Genomic DNA, 18915 nt, shown 5'->3' on the forward strand with positions numbered 1-18915 from the left:
GCTGTTGAAACCGAGGTCCTGAGGGATAGGGGTCTCTCCCCGGAGGTCATTCACACTTTGATCAACGCTAGAAAGACTTCTTCGGGGAAGGTTTACTACCGTACTTGGAAGGCCTATTTTGCCTGGTGTGAGTCCAGGGGGTATTCCCCTCGCTCTTACTCGGTGTCTAGGGTGTTGTCTTTCCTTCAAACGGGTGTGGACCAGCGTTTGGCGTTGGCCACGATTAAGGGTCAGATTTCTGCGCTGGCCGTTCTCTTTCAACGCCCTGTGGCGTCTAATTCTTTGGTTAGCACCTTTGTTCAAGGGGTGCGACACCTGGTCCCTCCTAGGAGGGAGCCTTTGCCTCCATGGGACTTGAACCTCGTTCTGTCCGTGTTGCAACATGCTCCCTTTGAAAAGATCAGGGAGATCTCGTTGCCTCTGTTGTCCAAGAAGGTCGCTTTTTTGGTGGCGATCACTTCGGCTCGCAGAGTGTCGGAGCTGGCAGCTTTGTCCTGCAGGTCTCCGTATTTGGTGATTCACTTGGATAAGGTGGTCTTGCGACCTAACCCTTCTTTTCTCCCGAAGAGGATCTCGGAATTTCATCTCAATGAGGACATTGTCTTGCCTTCACTTTGAACGAAGCCTGGACATCCGAAGGAGGTGGATTTACACTCCTTGGATGTTGTTCGGGCGATCAGGGTTTACCTGTCATCGACTAAATCCTTCGCAAGACGGATTCTCTATTTGTCCTTCCAGAGGGACCTCGGAAGGGCTTGGCGGCGTCGGCTTCTACCATCGCCAAATGGATCAGACAGACTATTGAACAGGCATATGTTTTGAAGGGAAAAGTTCCCCCTATGCCTGTGAAGGCGCACTCTACCAGATCTCGGAGTACATCTTGGGCCTGTCATCATCGGGCTTCTGTGGCCCAGGTGTGTAAGGCGGCGACTTGGTCGTCCGTTCACACCTTCTCAAAGTTCTACAAAGTGGATGTTCAGGCATCGGCAGATGCTTCTTTTGGCCGCAAGGTTCTTAGTGCGGCAGTGCCTTAGGGTCCCTTATTTTTTGGCCCTTGGCTGTTTGGGATGTTTTTATCCCTGGGTTATTTTTTTTTCCTGGGTTTTTGCTCCTGTTGAGCAAAGTTTTTTTTTCATGCTGCCCAGATGGTTTCCTTCCTTTGGTAAGGTTCCTTTTTTTCTGCTGTGGGTACTGCGTTGCCTTAGGCGCGGCTGCGTTTCCCACCCCTCATGTATGCACTGCTTTGGGACGTCCCCATAGTGACGAATATGGAGAGGCGGCGACTGTCGGAGGACTCAGAGAAAGGAGTTTTACAGGTAAGATTTTACAAAAATTCAGTTTTTTCATCCAGATGTGTTCATCTGCTAGACCAAAAATGAGGGACTCTGCATGTCGGCATCACGGCCTTCAGATGCCACGTTAGCCTATTTGTATCCAGCACCAGGTATCTTCTAGCTCTAACCTTGGGTGCTCTAGTTATCTCTTTTTTTTTTATCTCATCCCCCCCCCCTTCCTCCCCTACTGAGCATTATATCACGCCTATTCCTCAAAATAGAGCGTAAAAGAGAGACAGTGATTCTTCTGGCACCATACTCACCCAGAACCTGGTGCACATATGTACTGTGACATCTTGCAGAGGCATTTCTAGGAACAGGTCTTGACAGGAATCTAACACTCTGCACCGCGAAAAGGCAGGTTTCGGCCTTATCCATCCTTTACAAAGGCATCTAACCTCACATTCCCTCAAAAATGTCTATTCAAGGTGTTTCTCGTATTAGGCCCCCCTCTGGAATGTTAACCTGGCCCCTTTTGCCTTACAAAATCACCAGGGATATTACATTAGTCTCCTACAGTAAAGTAGCCTTTCTGGCGACCATCACATCTCAGACCTACAGTATCTCACAAATGTGTATTCCCCTCACATTTTTGTAGATATTTTATTATATCTTTTCATGTTACAACACTGAAGAAATGACACTTTGCTACAATATAAGGTAGTGAGTGTACAGCTTGTATAACAGTGTAAATATGCTGTCTCTCAAAATAACTCAACACACAGCCATTAAGGTCTTAACCGCTGGCAACAAAAGTGAGTATGCCCCTAAGGGAAAATGTCCAAATTGGGCCCAATTAGCCATTTTCCTTCCCTGGTGTCATGTGGCTCGTTAGTGTTAAAAGTTCTCTGGTGTGAATGGGGAGCAGTTGTGTTTAATTTGGTGTTATCGCTCTCACTCTCTCATACTGGTCACTGGAAGTTCAACATGACACCTCATGGCAAAGAGCTCTGAGTATCTGAAAAAAAGAATTGTTGCTCTACATAAAGATGGCCTAGGCTATAAGACGATTGCCAAGACCATGAAACTGAGCTGCAGAACGGTGGCCAAGACCATACAGCCGTTTAACAGGACAGGTTCCACTAAAAACAGGCCTCACCATAGTCAACCAAAGAAGTTGAGTGCACGTGCTCAGCGACCTATCCAGAGGTTGTCTTTGGGAAATAGACATATGAGTGCTGTCAGCATTGCTGCAGAGGTTGAAGGGGTGGGGGGTCAGCGCTACACACTGCATCAAATTGGTCTGCATGGTTGTCGTCCCAAAAGGAAGATAATGCACAAGAAAGCCGCAAACAGTTTGAAGACAAGCAGACTAAGGACATGGGTTACTGGAACCATGTCTTGTGGTCTGATGAGACCAAGATAAACTTATTTGGTTCAGATGGTGTCAAGCATGTATGTAGCGGCAATCAGGTGAGGAGTACAAAGACCAGTGTGTCTTGCCTACAGTCGAGCATGGTGGTGGGATTGTCATGGTCTGGGGCTGCATGAGTGCTACCTGCACTTTGGAGCTACAGTTCATTTAGGGAACTATGAATGCCAACGTACTGTGACATAGTGAAGCAGAGCATGATCCCTTCTCTTTGGAGACTGTGCCCAAGGGCATTATTCCAACATAACGACCCCAAACACACTTCCAAAATGACCACTGCCTTGATAAAGGTGATGGATTGGCCAAGCATGTCTTCAGACCTAAACCCTATTTAGCGTCTGTGGGGCATCCTCAAACAGAAGGCGGAGCATCGCAAGGTCTCGAACATCCACCAGCTCCGTGATGTCGTCATTGAGGAGTGGAAGAAGACTCCAGTGGCAACCTGTGACGCTCTGGTGAACTCCATGACCAAGAGGGTTAAGGCAGTGTGGGAAAATAATGGTGGCCAAACAAAATTTTGACACATTGGGCCCAATTTGGACATTTTCACTTAGGGGTGTACTCACAGCAAATTTACACTGTTATACAAGCTGTACACTCTACTTTACATTGTAGCAAAGTGTGATTTCTTCAGTCACTTGAAAAGATATAATAAAATACTTACAAAAATGTGAAGGGTTTACCCATTTTTGTGAGATACTGTATTGGCTCGTTCCTACAAAAAAACCCTTCCTTATTCTCCAGAACTACGAAGTTGTACTACCCCCTAAGCCAGGGGTCTCCAATCTGTGGCCCTTTGCTGGCCTTTATCTGGCCCTATGGGGCATTGTTCCTCCAACTGACACCAACAATGGGGCACTATTCCTCTCGCTGACGCTATCAATAGGGCCAGCAAGCCCACAGGCCCTGTACCAGCGAGCCAGCCAGCCGCCCACAGGCCCTGTACCAGCCAGCCGCCCACAGGCCCTGTACCAGCCAGCCAGCCAGCCGCCCACAGGCCCTGTACCAGCGAGCCAGCCAGCCGCCCACAGGCCCTGTACCAGCGAGCCAGCCAGCCGCCCACAGGCCCTGTACCAGCGAGCCAGCCAGCCGCTCACAGGCCCTGTACCAGCGAGCCAGCCAGCCGCTCACAGGCCCTGTACCAGCGAGCCAGCCAGCCGCTCACAGGCCCTGTACCAGCGAGCCAGCCAGCCGCTCACAGGCCCTGTACCAGCGAGCCAGCCAGCCGCCCACAGGCCCTGTACCAGCGAGCCGCCCACAGGCCCTGTACCAGCGATCCAGCCAGCCGCCCACAGGCCCTGTACCAGCGATCCAGCCAGCCGCCCACAGGCCCTGTACCAGCGATCCAGCCAGCCGCCCACAGGCCCTGTACCAGCGAGCCAGCCAGCCGCCCACAGGCCCTGTACCAGCGAGCCAGCCAGCCGCCCACAGGCCCTGTACCAGCCAGCCACCACAGGGTGCCAGACAGCCAGCCATTAAACATTAAACAAAAATTAACATGTTCAGTACCAGATGTGTCAAAAATTGTCTTTTTTAAAACCTTAAATGTACAAAATATCGGCCGATACGTTGTGACCAAAATATCGGTATCGGCCCTGAAAAAAAAAAAAACATATTGGTCTGTCATATATATATATATATATATATATATATATATATATATATATATATATATATATATATATATATATATATATTACTCTCACTGGCCACTTTATTAGGTACACCTTTCAGTGTTGGGTTAGGCCCCCTTTTGCCTTCAGAACTGCCTTAATTCTTCATGGCATAGATTCAACAAGGTGCTGGAAACATTCCTCAGAGGTGTTGTGTAAATGGCACTACATACCAAACGTAGTGGAGTTTTCTCAAATTTGACTGCAAAAGTGGAAATATGCTTATGAGTACTTGGGGCATTCGGGTAGTAGGATACCCAGATGACCTTCTGAATGACTCCTCCCTTTTCAGATGTCTGCAAACATTCGAAGAACTGTTCAGATGCTGCAGGCCTTGGTTTAGGTAATAATCTTTCAAAATTCTGGTCTCTTTTTTTTCCACTTTGCCTAGAATACTTGAGCCTCGTTCTAGACAAAGCTCAGGTGGTGGTCTTTTTTCCTGAAAAAAAAATTTCTCCAAGATCTTATGCTTGGATCCTAAAATGAGACATCCCTCAGTAAGATTCTCCATGAGAGTTCTGGGCTAATGGTAGCCCTATTTGAAGATATACTTTTGGCTCAATTCCACACAACGCTTCTCTGCGCACGGAACAAGCGTGCACTGTTTCTCGACTTGCCTATGTGATTCCCCAGCCAAGGAAGGAAATCTCTAGCTTGGTAACTTTCCAGTCCAGCCTTAAAAATGGGTAAGTCATTTCTTGCACACCCATGGAGGGTGATAAAAACAGATGCCAACCTCACAGGTTGGGAAGGAATATTCCACTTACAGTTTAGGGAACTTGGTCGCCCTGGAAGCCAAGCTTCCCTATCAGCATTCTGAAGCTCTGCCATAAATCCAGTTGGGATACCCTTCTTCAGGTTCATCCGATCAAGATAAAGTCTGACAACAGCATGGCTGCAGCCTATATCAACTATCAAGAGGGAGTACCAGGCAGCCCTACTGGAGGAATTTCCTTTTAGGCATAAATAACAGCACAGTGCTTGTGCTATTCTTCGCTTCCTATCTTGTAATAAACCTGATTGATCCTGCCAGTTCCTGCGTCTCCCTGTTCTTGCTCACCACGATAATTATAGCTGCTGAGCCCTGATTACAGTGGTCAGTTGACATGCCTCCATCATCTGTTGTCTCTCCCCCTTCCCCCCCTCCCCCTGGTTTTCAATAGTACAAGCTGTCCTGCAGATGTAGCAGTTAGAGAGTTGATCAGCTTTTTTAACAGTATTTGATTGGTAAGCCGCAATATATTTTATTTTGGTTTTAGGTTTAATACTGCTTTAAGTAAAATCTGCAATGCCAACCTAATACAACACTGCAAAGTACTACAACCTTTTCAGACCTTAATTTTTCCTGTGCTAGTGTTGAGATAATTCATAAGTTAGCATTCTTTAGTCTTATCTGGGGATGGGGGGGGGGGGGGGGAGCATTTAGTATTGTTAGTCTATATTATGGTTTAATGTATTTTGTGTTCATAGGACATTATCATGCAGTTTACACAACAAAGTTTAAAATTACCATTTTCAAAATAATAAGCACATCAACAATATGGTTTGTAAATGTTGACTTTTTTTTTATAATGTTCATAAATCGTCAGATTCTAATGCATGTGTTTTTTGCATCACTTTCAGGGGCTTCATAAAGGTCAGAATTCACATTTGGCAGGTCCTAATGGTGAACGACCTATTTCTTCCACTGGGCCTTCCCAGCATCTCCAAGCAGCTGGCATTGGTATTCAAAATCAGGTTGGACATCCTACCATGCCTAGCAATTCAGTAACACAGGGGGCTGCTCTCAATCACCTCTCCTCTCACACTGCTACCTCAGGTGGACAACAAGGCATTACTTTAACCAAAGAGAGCAAGCCTTCAGGAAATGGAACAGTGCCTGAAACAAGCAGGCTTTCTGAAGGGACACCTAACAGTACTGCCGGTGTAGAGGGACTTCCTAATCATGTCCATCAGGTGACGGCAGATACTGTTCCTAGCCCTAGCCATGGAGATTCTAAGTCACCAGGTTTACTTAGTTCAGACAATCCTCAGCTCTCTGCCTTGTTGATGGGAAAAGCCAATAACAATGTGGGTACTGGAACCTGTGACAAAGTCAACAATATTCATCCAGCTGTTCATACAAAAACTGAGAATTCTGTTGCCTCCTCCCCATCTTCAGCCATTTCCACAGCAACACCTTCTCCAAAATCTACTGAACAGACAATGACCAACAGTGTTATCAGCCTTAACAGCCCCCATAGTGGACTTGATGCAGTTAATGGGGAGAGTATGGATGACTCTCAGAGCCCTAAAAAGAAGGACCCAGCTATAATTAGCCACAAACAAAGCCCTCAGACTATACCATCCATGTCAGTTTCCATATACCCTAGCTCAACAGAAGTTTTGAAAGCATGTCGGTAAGTACCTGTGACTTTTCACTGTGAAACATTAACTTCTGTCCCGTCAAAACTGTTGATGGACTTTGAGATTACATTGCAGTGGACCACAGAAAGGTGTATAATTCAGTAAGCGCATGGTTTAAATTCTCTTTGATATTTATTCTTGTCATTTTTAGCATAATTTTCACTTTCAGTTTTCCACATAATTTATTGCATTTCAAATTTTGGTTTGGCAGTGTACCAGCAATCCTGCCTTGACCCCCGGGGCCTTTTCTGGCACTTTTTGTTTACATTTTACAATCAAACGTTTTTGCTAGAAAATTTCTTCGATTCCCCCAAACATAATTTATTTATTCATTTTTTTGAGACCCTAGAGATTAAATTGAGTGTTGCAATTGTATTATGTCACATGGTGTTTGCACAGCAATTTATTGAACACACTTTTTGGAAATACACTTTTTATAATGGTAATGCAAAAAAATACAATACATAATCCAATTTTTTGGTAAAATCTAAAAGATGATACACCAAATATGTTACGCTGTAAAATTGCGCACGCCCGTGCATCAGCGAGACATGGCGTAATTTTACTCTCCTCAAGCAACTCTTTAAAAACCTTTAAAGGTTAACACTTTAGATTTACCCAGGAGGTTTGGTGCTAGAATTACTGCTCATGATCTGATGTTTGTGGTGATTCCTCACATGTGGGACGATCGCTGTTTGCGTGTGGGATCACCACATGTGTTCGCCTTTGTGCATGAATACAGGGGGGACAATGGGTAACACACCAAAGTTCAAGGGTCAGAAATGTGTATTGTGCAAAGTGCATGGTCATCTACTGGTTTTTAAAGGCTCATTTCTTTCAGAAAGTTATAGTTCTTCTCTGCCCATCCTAAGTCTAGAATACAGCTGGAGGAGGCCATTCACATGTGCCACAGCTGTGATGGTTTGTGTCACGCCCATGTGAAATTTGGCCATTCAGGTCAATGGGGCCACGCCACAACCATAAGCCAAACACTTGTCGCCCCATAATAAACTGCCACTGGGCAAAAAAATAACAGGATTTAGGAGGATTATCAATAATTTTGCCCCCTTGAATAAGTAATTGTAATGCCAGCCATATTGCTGTCCTTTTAACAGGATGACAGTAAGCTGACACTAATACTGCACAGGTGTCAGGTTACTGTCACCCTAATAAAAGGGCAGGAATATGGCTGGAATTATGATTATCATTATTTATAAGGCGCATAGGCTGCACGGGAACAGGCACTTCTATCAGCTCCCCAGTTTTTCCTCTATTACTTGGGCAAAACCCTCCCTCACCTCATTGCAGGCTGCCCAGAACCACTTCATCCTGCATCTACACCAAGGCATGAAGACGCAGAATGAAGATTTAAGGCATGTGATGGACAGCGCTGCTTGTGCACCCATTGGCTGAGGAGGCGGTGCAGCCTGTAAGCTTTATGCTGCACTGCCTCCTTAGCCAATGGGTGTTTGAGGTTCCCTCATTAGTCCCTCCCCTATGTTATAACCCGGGATCTCCAGAGTCCCGGTCTGCTAGTTCACTATTGCCTCGTTTCCACTGAGTGGAACGGTTCGGGTCGGTACAGTTTTGAAGGGTTAGAATGGTCCGGTCTTTTTAGGTGAGCGTTTCCACTGCAAGTTGGGCCACCAAGGGCCATGCGGCGTTTACACCAAATTAGGTGTTTGTTTTGAGCTTTCGTTTGACGTGAGCATTGATGGTTTCCTGTCCGCCAATCAGTGGAATCTATCGTGTGACGCCAGTAGCTCCGTCCCTAACCGTACCGTACCATTTCCTATGGCCCTACATCTGAAGGAGGACCAGGAATGGTGCAGTTTGGTTCGGTTGTATGGGCCACTTTCATAATGGAAACACTCAAATTAGCGTACCGTCCCGAACCGATCCGCTTAGTGGAAACGAGGCATATGTGGGCAGGCCAGGCGGACACGTAGAAGGATACATGATATTTTGTTATTGAAGAGGGATAGTGACAGCCCTCACATGCTCCCTGCTGGGCCCCTTTGCCGAATATGGGACTTGGGCCCAGTACAGCAGTTACCCTGCACCTGAGGAGACAGCTGGTCGGAGGGAAGAGGAGGCATTCCGCTCCCAAGCTGACATCACTTCCAGTATCGGAGCATTTTCGGGAGTACAGATAGTCACAAAAATGCCTAGTATCGGCACGTATACCAGTATCAGTGAAACTCTACTTTGAAGTTTTATTTTTGATCAGTTTTATTGCTGTCACAAGAAAAACATCCCTTGTGACAGCAATAGGCATGTGACAGGCAGTGTTAATTTTGACATCGAATTTCGATTTAGTCAGTCTTTTGACTTAAATGCAATTTTAGTTTTGTGTTTTAGTCATCTGAATTGTTTGATTCTTGTATTTTAGTCGACTAAAATCTCCAGTACATATTTGTCAACTTAGGTAATGGGTTTAGTTCAATTGTAATACATTAAGCATTTCTCTAGATTTGCCAAACCTTTATACTCCTAGAGTAAAATTCTGTTATTTATGGTATTAAAATGTGAACATGCACTACAGACACAGATTTAGCCGTTACGATGTATAACATCCTTATAAATAAAATCAAGTTTCATAAACCAACAAAAATATAGCTTTTCTCTTTTGTTCATTGACGGACACAGCTCCATATCTTCTTTGACCCTTGGGTTATGCTGCTCTCCATTGACGTACGACTAGGCAGAAACAAAGCTTGACTACGCCCCTAGGGCAGTCCTGGGGTGTACTTCCTGCTATAGGACTTCAGTTTTTTTCTGCCTAGTCAGGAGTAAGGACCTGGTTCCCGGCTGGGATCTCTTGTCCTAGCAATTTTTCCTTCATTTTTCTTCATTTATTATTTTCTGTTCCTGTGAGAACTACAATCAGCTGCTGGACTGGGCGATACACTGGATATCCTAGATCCTTACGGTCTCTGAAGGTCCCCCCCCGGTGGACTACAAGTACCTGTAGGGCTGGTCTGGGTGCCGCGCAGCCATTTTATTGTAGATGGCTGCATACAGCCTCAGCCTCCATTGTGTAATCCGGCGGCCATGTTTCTCAGTTTGTTTCTGCCTAGTTTAGGAGTAGGACCTAGTTCCCTGCTGTTATTTTTTGGGAACCTTTTTTTTGTACTTTACTTCTTCAGGAACTCTACTTAAAGAATAGAGTTCCTGGAGAACTACAAGCAACAGTTGGCTGAGTTTCGGACAGGATATTCTAGATCTTTAAGGTCTCCCAGCCTGGCCAGCGAGCGTGAGCAGGTTATAGTTCAGCACTAGGCCTCACCACGACTGAGTCCGCGAGTGGACCGTCCCACTGGGGACACGAAAGACCTGCAATGCCCTGAGTCGCAGCGTACCCCTTGGCTGGCAGCACCCCTATCCCTGGTGGGAGGTAGTCTGCTCGGAGTGGCACCCACCTGATCTGTGGTATGGTGAGTAAGAGTTCCCCCCCATTTCTGTGGCAGCCTCGGGGTGGACATGGGCATCCTCCATGGAATTTTCAGACCCTGGGGTATCTCTGTTCCTCTGCCCTCTCGTGTATAACAGACCCGCTGTCCCCCCCCCCCCCCCCCCCAAATCTTCCCGAAAGGAATGCATTGGGCGGCTATTTTCTTGTGGTACACGGCGCTGGACAGCATAGGCAAGGCATCAGACACTCTAGGCATGACTCGGGTCTCTTTCTGCTGTACCGCTCGTTTCTGCAAGCCGCCTGATCAGTTTGGTAAGGTTTTTTGGGGTCTCTTGTGGGTTTCCTCTCAGACTGCTAACACTGTGTTAGGCTGGGACTTGCTGTACCGCCAGCGCAGTGGTACAATCTTGTTTTTGCAACTTTTTTTTTAAAAAAAAAACACTACATCTTTTTAAATTTAGTGAACATGGAGTCTTAGGACAAAATTTCACCTACAGACCCCCTCAGTGCGATTGCGGAACCTTCTGTGTTGCAGCCCCTGTCAGTTCGTACAGCAGTTTTGGAAAGCCTAGTGTCAAAAGTGGATTTAGTGTTAAAAAGTAACACTAGACGTAAACGCCTTTTGCCTTTGCCCCCCTCTGTTGTATCTTCAGATTCAGAGGCAGATGTGGCTGCCACAGACGCACCCCACCATTGTGGCTCCGTGTCATCGCATTTTGATGGCGAAGAGGACCTGTCCGTGCATTGGTGGAAGCACTTATAGTTTCAGTGCAAGAAACTTTAAAAATGGATGAGTCTACAGTGTAGGGAACACAGGTGTCTAACACCCACAAATCCCAGAAATCGGGCAAAGTGTTCCCCTGTCCAAAACTTTTTGACAATATTGTCAAACAGTGGGGGCGCATCAGGCACATGTTAGTAGTGCCCAAGCTTTTTAAAAGCTGTTATCCCTATGCAGATAATATCTCCACTCGGTGGACCGTGCCACCAAAGGTGGATTATCCAGTTTCCAGAGTGAATAAGTCTGTGGTTCCGTGGAGGAATCCCCGGCCTTTACGGACCCCGTTGATAGATGAATTGAGTCTCTGTCCCGCCATTTACATGTGATAGCGAGCTCCATATTGAAACCAGTTTTTGTGACCACCCTGGTGTCGCAGACCGTCACTGAATGAATGAAGTTACTAAAAGGTCTCTTGGAAATGGAACAGCTCTCCCCAGGGCTGATTGAGCTCTTGGATCAAATGGCTCAAGCCCTTCTGTATATATGCGATGCGTCACTAGATGCCGCTCCACTGGTAGCCAGAGTGTCCGTGGGAAGAGTACTCGTCTCCCTCAATCCTCTAAGGGCAAGGCACCACGTGCTAGACGGGGCCGTTTTTTTTTTTTACTGCTCATAGGTGGCTTTTTCGTACCTCTGAGTCGCAAGAAAAAGGAAAGCCATTCTGGTCTTCTGGAAGTTCCATGAATATGTGGTCAGGCAAACCGAAGACCGGCCAATCCGGATCTGCAGACAAATCCTCGTCTGCATGAAGGGGCGCCTTCACCCGATTCTGGGGTGGGGGAGGGACGTCTTTTGCTTCTTGCTGGAACCATGGATTTCCTTGTTTCAGGACAAATGGGTTCACAAACTGATACAATCAGGGTACAAGATGGAATTCCGGTCTCGACCGTTGGACAGGTTATTCCCGTCCAATCTGCGCCTATCTCCAGACCGTTTAAGGGATCTCCAAGAGGCGGTGCAAAATCTGCTGTCGTAAAGAGTGATTGTGCCGGTTCCATCTCATTAAAGTTTTCAAGGGTTTTATTCAAACCTGTTTACTGTGCCCAGGAAGGAAGGCAAAGTGTGTCCAATCTTGGACCTCAAGGCTTTGAACCACTTTGTGCAGGTATATAGGTTTCGAATGGAGTCCATTCGCACGGTAGTGGCGTCCCTACACCAGGGAGATTTTTTGGCCTCCGTAGCTATCAAGGACACATATCTACACATCCCCACCTATGCTTGACACCAGCGTTTTCTCCGCTTTACTATAGGAGAGGAGCATTATAAATTTGCGGCATTACCCTTTGGTCTCGCCTCCGTCCCTAGTGTCTTCACCAAGGTGCTGGCTCCGGTGTTGGCATTACTGTGCCAATGGGGGATTTTGGTACTAGGGTTCCTGGATGATCTCCTATTGAGGGCGGACTTACTCAGCCCTGTTGGTTGACTTGACTGTCACTGTCCGAACACTGCAAGAGTTCGGTTGGAACATCAGTTTAAAAAAATCCGCCCTGATACCTTCAATGAGACTGGATTATCTGAGCCTGACTCTGGACTCCACTTTGGCGAGGGTCTTTCTTTCCCTGGACAATTTGCAAAAATTTCAGCGGGCAATCCCGTTGTTGGCAAGCAATCTGTCCTTCTGCGGACTGGCCTGCCGGGCCTTGGGTCTGATGGTATCAACCATTCAAGGTGGTTCAGTTTGCTCTGTTCCACATGAGACCCTTACAAAAGGAGATTCTCGTAAAATGGAACAAGGATCCAAAATCCTTGGATGCTTTGATTTGGTTCAGTCGCAACACCAAGTCTGCTCTTCTGTAGTGGCTTCACTCGTCAGCACTTCGCCAAGGCAAGTCCTTTCTGCGGTTGTATTGGACGGTAGTAACCACGGACGTCAGCCTGTCAGGTTGAGGAGGAGTGCTGTGGAAACTGCGCCCAGGGATCCTGGACAGTGGAAGAGTCCAAGCTGCCGATAAATATCTTGGAGCTCAGAGCAATAAAGCTTTGCCTGAGTCATTGGATGGCTCGTCCGCAAGGTTGCTCGGTCCGGATTCAATCGGACAATGGCATGGCCATGGCATACCTCAATCATCAAGGGGGCACCGGGAGTGTCGCGGTGGCCGGGGAGATGGCCGAGATCCTGGAATGGGCATCATTTTTTCTTCCCCCCCATATCCCAGGATATCCTCGTGCATATCCCAGGTGTGGAGAACCAGCAGGCGGATTACCGTCATGTGTTGGATCAGGGGGAGTGGTCCCTGCACCCGGAGGTGTTTCACCTCCTCTTTGTCCGGCAAGGGACACCCAATGTCAACCTGTTTGCTTCTTGACTTAACAAGAAGGTTCAGAGGTTTGTGCCCAGGTCAAGGGATCCTGTGGCCTATGCCACCGATGCACTGGGGCTCTTTGGGGTCAGTATCGGCTGATCTGTGCGTTCCCTCCGCTGAAACTCCTGCCAAAGCTGCTGTGCAGAATAGAGGCGGAATGGATTCTGGTCATTCTAGTGGCCCCAGACTGGCCTCGCTGGTCTTGGTACGCACGCCTGGTAAGGTTGGTCGCTGATGCTCCTTGGAGGTTTCCTCTCAGGGAAAAATCTGCTGTTTAAAGGGCCGATCTTCCATCCTGCTTTGCAGTCGCTGGCTTTAACGGCTTGGCTGTTGAAAGCCATGTATTGAAGAATAGAGGTCTTTCTGATTCTGTGATTCCTACACTGTTGAATGCCAGGAAGTCTACTTCCAGAAAGATCCATCATCGTACGTGGAAATCGTACATTTCATGGTGTGAATTATTGAAAGTGCACCCTCGCTTGTTTTCGGTAGCCAGGGTTTTGACTTTTCTTCAAAAAGGGGTTAAACAGTGTTTGGCTTTGGGCACTATCAAAGGCCAAGTGTCTGCTTTGGCTGTGTTATTTCAACGTTCTTTAGCTACGCATGCCCTGATTCGCACTTTAATTCGGGGGGTGCGTCATATGGCGCCTCCGAGACAGTCCCCGTTACCTCCGTGGGATCTGAATTTGGTGTCATCGGTTCTTCAAAAACCTCCTTTTAAGAACATTAGGGAGATTCCCCTGCTTAAATTATGTCAGAAGGTTGCCTTTTTGGTGGCTATCACTTCTCCAGGGTGTCTGAACTGACGGCGTTGTCTTGCCGTTCACCTTCACTGGTGGTCCACAGAGATAAAGTGGTACTTCGGCCTAATCAGTAGTTTTTTCCTAAGGTGATTTCTGATTTCCATTTGAATGAAGACATTGTGCTGCCTTCACTCACTCTGTCCTAAGCCCAAGCATCTCAAGGAAATTGCTTTGCTTTCTTTGGATGTGGTTCGGGCAATTAGTTTACTTGGCGGTTACTGAATCCTTCAGGAATTCAGACTCTTTTTTTGTCCTTACCGAAGAACCTTGAAAAGGATTGGCTGCGTCTGCTGCGACCATATCCTGATGGATCAGGCAGATGGTGGTTCAGACTTATTCATTGAAGGGTCAAGTTCCTCCTTTCCCGGTGTATGCGCATTCTACTAGAGCGCTGAGTGCCTCTTGGGCTTTTCGTCATCAGGTGTCAGTGATGCAAGTTTGCAAGGCGGCAACTTGGTAGTCAGTGCACACGTTCACAAAATTCTACAAGGTAAATGTGTTGGCATCTTCGGGTGCCTCTTTTGGCCGAAAAGGTTTTGCAAGCTGCTGTTTAAAAGAGATCTTTTTTTTCTCTGAGGGTGTATGTTTTTTCTGGGTGAGCTCCAGTTAGTGGTTGAGCTCCTTTTTTACCTGGTTGACTACGTTTAGCCTTTGGGGCATTAACGTTCTTTTCGTTGTTTTTCCCACCCCTCATGATAATACTGCTTTGGGACGTCCCAATCACTAAGAAGATATGAAGCTGCGTCTGTCAATGAATGATCTAGAAAACTGGATTTTTGACTTACTGTAAAATCCTTTTCTCTGAAGTTCATTAACGGACTCAACACCCACCCCTCTAATTATGAGTGGAATGGGGTTATTGTCATATAAACACTGCTTGCAACAAAACTGAAAGCTGGAGCGAGTGTGTGGGGTTAAGCTTGAGGCTCTGGTCCGATAACTTTTCACCATGGCGGGTTCAATTTTGTGGCCTGTTTGCGCTATCACCTTGGTCTCCCAGACCTCAGTGGAATAGGCGAAACTCTTATGCCAGGATCTTGAAGGGAGTCCACATTTTCCTGAGCGGGTGGAGCTGGCGGATCAGTTGATATAGGGGCTATAGTATATCTGTGATGCATCCTTGGATGTGGCGCCTTTGGCTGGCAGTGTGTCTGTGACTGCGGGGATCCTCCGCCGCATGATTTGGTTGAAGTACTGGTCGGCTGACCAGGCTTCCAAAAAGGTGCTGACTGATCTACCGTTTGCAGGAGACCGTTTGTTCTGTGCTTCTATGGAAGAGATCATTAAAGGTCTATTGGGAGGTAAGAGAACTCGGCTTTCACAGGTTGCCAAGAGCAAAGAGCCTTGTCGTAAACGTGGTCCTTTCTTCTTGGCTCACAAACAGCCCATTTTGTCCTGCGTGCTCGCAGTACAAGGAATAAAAGTCCACCCGTCACTTTGCGGAGTGTTTCAAGAGGCCCTGGGCTGGTAAGACAAAAGCGGGATTCACTAGTTCCACAGACAAGCCCTCCTCTGTCTGAAGGGGCGCCCTCACCTGTATCTGGGGTGGGGGGACGTCTTTGCTTCTTTCTAAACAAGTGGACCTCTCATTCAAGACAAATAGATCCACGAGTTGGTTTGATCTGGTTACAAGATCGGGTTTCGGTCCTTGATTCCGGCAAGTTTCTTTCCTTCCATCTTGCGCCAGTCCCCAGATCGGTTGCAGGGCCTTTATGGGGGCGGTGAAGGATCTGCTAGTAATTGTCCGGGTTCCAGAGTTGGAACGTTTTCAGGGATTTTATTTAAATCTTTTTACTGTTCCCAGGGTCTTGGATCTCAAGGCCCTGAATTGCTTTGTGTGTGTTAAGAAATTTCGGATGGAGTCCATTCGCATGGTGGTGGCATCCCTTCATCAAGGGTATTTTCTGGCCTCTCGATATCAAGGACGCTTACCTTCATAGTCCAATATATGTAGGGGATCAGCATTTTTATTTTTTTGTTTTGCCGTGCGAAAGGAACATGATCAATTTGTGGCGTTACCGTTTGGTCTGGCCTCAGCTCCTAGGTTGTTCACAAAAGTGTTGGCCCCGGTGTTAGCCTTGCTCAGGCAGAGGGGGGTCGCGGTACTCGGGTACCTGGACGATCTCCTCCTGCGAGCAGAGTCTCCGTCTGTCTTAACCACTTTACCACCGGAGGATTTTCCTGCTTTACGTCCAGGCCACTTTTTGCAACTTGGCACTGTGCGACTTTAACTGACGATTGCGCGATCATGCAACGCCGTACTCAAATGAAATTTACATCCTTTTTTCCCCCACAAACAGAGCTTTCTTTTGGTGGTATTTGATCACCTCTGCGCTTTTCATTTTTTTGCGATATTAATAAAAAAAAGAGCGACAATTTTGAAAAAATAAAATTTTTCTACTTTGACAGTTAAAAAATATCCAATATATTCAATTTTTGTCATATTTAGGCCAAAATGTATTTAGCTACATATCTTTGACAAAAAAATTCTCAATGAGCGTATTTTTAACTTCTTTAAGACCGGAAAATTTTTACCCCATTCCTGACCAGGCCATATTTTGCGATTCGGCACTGCGTTACTAACGGACAATTGCACGGCCGTGCAACAATGTACCCAAATTCAATTTATGGCCTTTTTCCCCCCACAAATAGAGCTTTCTTTTGGTGGTATTTGATCACCTGTGTGATTTTTACTTTTTGAGCTATAAACAAAAAAAGAGCGACAATTTTGAAAAAATAACAATATTTTTCATTTATTTACATGAAATCCCCCCCCCCCCCCCCCAAAAAAAAATGTAAACTATTTTTTTTTAACATTTTAGGCCAATTTGCTTTCTGCTACATATTTGTGGTAAAAATAAATCGCAATAAGTGTATTTTGATTGGTTTGCGCAAAAGTTACTACGGAAATTTGTCATTTTTATTGTGTTTTTTTAAGTAGTAATGGCGGCGATCTGCGATTTTTTTTTTTTTTTTGCGCGACTGCCACATTGCGGCGGACAGATTGGACCCCTAACTGACATTTTTAACACTTTTGGGGGTACCAGTGACATTACTACAGTAATCAGTGCTATACATATGCACTGTTACTGTAATAATGACACTGGCAGGGAAGGGGTTAACTTTATTGGTGATCTAGGGGTTACTTGTATGCCTGGTGCTTACTGACAGGTGTGGGGGGAGGGGACACAGGCACAGATCGCAGGTTCAGCTATGCTGAATCCTGTAATCTGTGACTGTCTGTCACAGGAGATCCGCCCACTTTGTTTTCACAAGCGGGCGGATCTCCTCACTCGATCCCCGACGATGGGGGAAGAGCGGCGGTGATAACCGCCTCTCCTCCCCTGGCCCGACTCCCGCTGTGTGTAAATACAGCGGGAGCAAGCCTCCGGCGGCGCGCACGTGCCACCCACAAGGGGAGGAGTCCAGCAACCTAGTTCTACGTCGCTGGACGATAACGAGCCACTTTGCCGCAGTACGCTCCATGTGAGCGGTCGGCAAGTGGTTAAAAGACGATCTGGACATCACTGTGTGAACTCTGCAAGAGTTTGGCTGGATGCTGAATTTTCAAAATCCGCTCCGATTCCGTCCACCAACCTGGACTACCTGGGCCTGACTTTGGATTCAGTCTCAGCCAGGGTGTTTCTTCCGAAGGTGAAACTGCTGAAGTTGCAGCATGGGATTCGGCTCCTGTTGTCCAGCCATCGGTCATCTCTCAGGACTTGCACGCATGTGCTGGGTTTGATGGTCTCCACCTTTGAGACGTTTACGTTTTGCACAGCTCCATACCAGCCCTCTGCAAAAGGAAATTCTTGCCAAATGGGACAAGAATCCTCAATCCCTGGACAATCTGATCCTGTTGAGTCGGGGCGTGAGGGGATCCTTGCTTTGGTGGCTCCATTGCCTGGCGCTTCGACAAAGGAAGTCCTTTCTCCCCCCTGTACTGGGCAGTGGTTACGACGCCAGCCTGTCCGGGTGGGGAGGGGTCTTGAGTACGGATTCAGCTTAAGAGGTTTGGACTCGGGAGGAGTCTGGTCTGCCATTCAAAATCCTGGAGATGCGGTTGATCAGGCTTTGACTGTCTCTGTGGACTGATTCTCTGCAGGGGTGTCTGGTAAGAATTCAGTCGGACAATGCCATGGCTTTCACATATATCCATCATCAACGGGGCACCAAAAGTGCACTAGCAGCCAGAGAAGGTGGGCAGAACGATATGTTCCAATCCTCTCTGCTGTGCACATTCCAGGGGTGGAAAATTGACAGGCGGACTACCTCGGTCGGCAGGCCCTGAGTCCGGGCGAATGGTCTCTTTACCCGGACGTGTTTCAACAACTGTCTCCCCTGTGGGGGACTCCGGATGTGGACTTGTTGGCCTCTCGTCTCAACCAGAAGGTTCAGAGGTTTGTGGCCAGATCTCAGGGGGTCAGTATCGTCTGATTTATACTTTTCCTTCACTACAGCTTCTGCGCAAAATCGAGGCGGAAGGGATTCCAGACTGGCCTCGCCGGTCTTGGTACGCAGGCCTTGTGAGGCTGGTAGCCGATGTTCCTTGGAGACTCCCTCAGAGAAGATCTTTTGTCTCAAGGGCCGATCTTCCATCCTGCTGTAACGGTCTGGCTATTGAAAGCCAGGTCTCTGGTACATCCGTGGGACTTCAATTTGGTACTGTCAGTTCTTCAAAGACCGCCTTTTGAAAATATTTGAACTTCCTCTGCTTACTCTGTCATAGAAGGTAGCTTTTCTGGTGGCTATTACAGGGTGTCGGAACTGGCTGCATTGTCCTGTTGGTCACCTTACCTGGTGGTTCACCGGGACAAAGTGGTGCTTT

General features: G+C 47.1%; 1 protein-coding gene across 6 annotated transcripts in view; it reads left to right on the top strand.

Moving 5' to 3' along the window:
• Window positions 1–18915, top strand: part of KDM6A (lysine demethylase 6A) — a 794872-nt gene that overhangs the window by 706899 nt on the left and 69058 nt on the right. For all 6 annotated transcript variants that reach the window (XM_082247554.1, XM_082247553.1, XM_082247555.1 and 3 more), the window contains one exon: window positions 6003–6778. In XM_082247554.1, the coding sequence (XP_082103680.1) occupies window positions 6003–6778 (776 nt within the window). The remainder of the gene's footprint in view (window positions 1–6002; window positions 6779–18915) is intronic.

Source organism: Pelophylax lessonae (genome assembly GCF_965119305.1).
Source record: "Pelophylax lessonae genome assembly, chromosome: 2".
In the NCBI taxonomy this organism is placed as follows: domain Eukaryota; kingdom Metazoa; phylum Chordata; class Amphibia; order Anura; family Ranidae; genus Pelophylax; species Pelophylax lessonae.